At 45.9% G+C, this 1769-nt stretch overlaps 1 protein-coding gene across 1 annotated transcript in view; it reads left to right on the top strand.

The window, feature by feature from the left end:
- The window catches only part of ntd5 (ntl-dependent gene 5), a gene marked incomplete at both ends in the record, with an annotated part of 7206 nt that extends 6245 nt beyond the window's left edge, over window positions 1-961 (top strand). The window contains 2 exons of the mRNA XM_080540555.1: window positions 22-219; window positions 879-961. Of these exons, the coding sequence (XP_080396681.1) occupies window positions 22-219; window positions 879-961 (281 nt within the window). The remainder of the gene's footprint in view (window positions 1-21; window positions 220-878) is intronic.
- Window positions 962-1769: the final 808 nt, after the last annotated feature.

Here is a 1769-nt window from a genome sequence, read left to right as displayed (position 1 = left end):
TCCTGTACATTATGCTCTCAGCACGCTGTCCAATCCCTGCCGAGCGGAGCCGCGTTCTCATTGGTGGGTTGAAGCGCTGGCCTTATGATGTCACAGACGCGGTGGTTCCACACGGGGAGAAGGTGTCGTTCTTCTGCAAACACCCTCGTAAGCAGTGCAGCTTCACCCAGACGACGGCTTGCTTCGACGGGACGCTCAGCCTACCCCCCTGCTACCTAGGTGAGTCAGAGGAGACTAGTCTGGCTTTGGCCCTGCTAGATCTGGTTGGCTTACACACACGACAGGGCTGACCTGAACCGTACTATACTGGTTTGGATATTACACACTGTACTTTCTAGCACTGGTACAGCATCTATCTTCGGACCAAATACAGATGAGGGCCTGGGCCACGTTGACTGCCCAACTCGAAGAAGTTTCTTTGTCCATAGTTGTAACAAGTAGTAACAAGTAGTAGTACTGCTGTTCAACGCTGTTGTGATATTTTAAAATGGCGGTTAGCGGTGTGCTGCGTCACACGTCACATGCAGCATGGCAAAAAAGTACCTTTCGCTCCAGTAGTTCCTAGTTCAGAAGGGTAGCTAAAACGGCCCGGCTTGGGTCGCTTCGGCCCGGCTCGGTTGGCAATGGAGAAAGGAAAATAAACCGGCCCGGCCCGGCTCGGGTCGGGTTGGCCCGGTAGTGGAAAAGCGCCATATAGTGGATGCCTGACCAGGTTAGCACAGTATAGCTCAGCTCGGGTCAGTTGGGCTCTGTAGTGTAAATAGGGTATCAGACCATCCCTTTGGGTATGTTGGAAACATGATGCTGTTGATTTATAATATTTACAGCAGAGAGGTAACATCTCTCTATCTTTTCCCTTCCCTCCGTCTTCCCTATAGAACCCACCTGGTTCCAGTACAAGCTGTTTCCTCACAGGCTGGTGTCTGAACTCGATACCTGCTACCCAGATGACATGGAGTGATACCCCCAACTTCATCCCAAACTCAAACTGTTGTGTTTTTTGCTTTGCTTTCTTTCTTCTTGTACCAATAAAACATATAGACCTATTATCAATACGTAGATGATGATATGCGGGGTAGTGGATAGTGAGTTGGACTTGTGATCGGAAGGTTGTGAGTTCAAATCCCGCCTGAAACCACAGGTGGGATTTGAAAACCACACCACTACTAGTGTGCCCTTGAGTAAGGCACTTAGCCCTCAGTTACTCCAGGGGGAATGTCCCTGTAATTCGTAATTGTAAGTCGCTTTGGATTAAAAGCGTCTGCTAAATGGCAAAATTAAAATTATTAAATTGATGATACATGTAACAATACATGACAATACATGTATGTAGTTATACAGCTTCTAATGATACGTGTAGATCAAACGTTCACTTCCTGTTTGCTTTCTATGTGGCTATGTGTGACCCTGTGATATCTCACTGTGACCTCTTGGATTTCTCTTAAAAGTGTTGTTGTTTGTTTTGTCTGTTACATCATATTTTATCCCCTGACATCCTCTGTCATGTTGTTGACGCGTCAAGCCTTGTGGCTTGTAAGCTCTATTGATGTGAATGTTTTGAAATAAAAACAAGCTTAAATAATAATGATGTGCTTTTGTTTTACTCTTTACCCATGTAGGTAATGATTTCGTTTAATTGAATTTAAATTAAACATACTCAAATGTCTCACAATCCATCACTCACACACACACACACACACACACACACACACACACACACACACACACACACACACACACACACACACACGCACGCACCCGCACGCACA

The sequence above is a fragment of the Nansenia antarctica genome (assembly GCF_963989245.1).
Source record: "Nansenia antarctica genome assembly, chromosome: 10".
NCBI classification, from domain to species: Eukaryota; Metazoa; Chordata; class Actinopteri; order Argentiniformes; family Microstomatidae; genus Nansenia; species Nansenia antarctica.
Note: the sequence above shows the minus strand (reverse complement) of the source record. Positions and strands in the feature narration are given on the sequence as shown.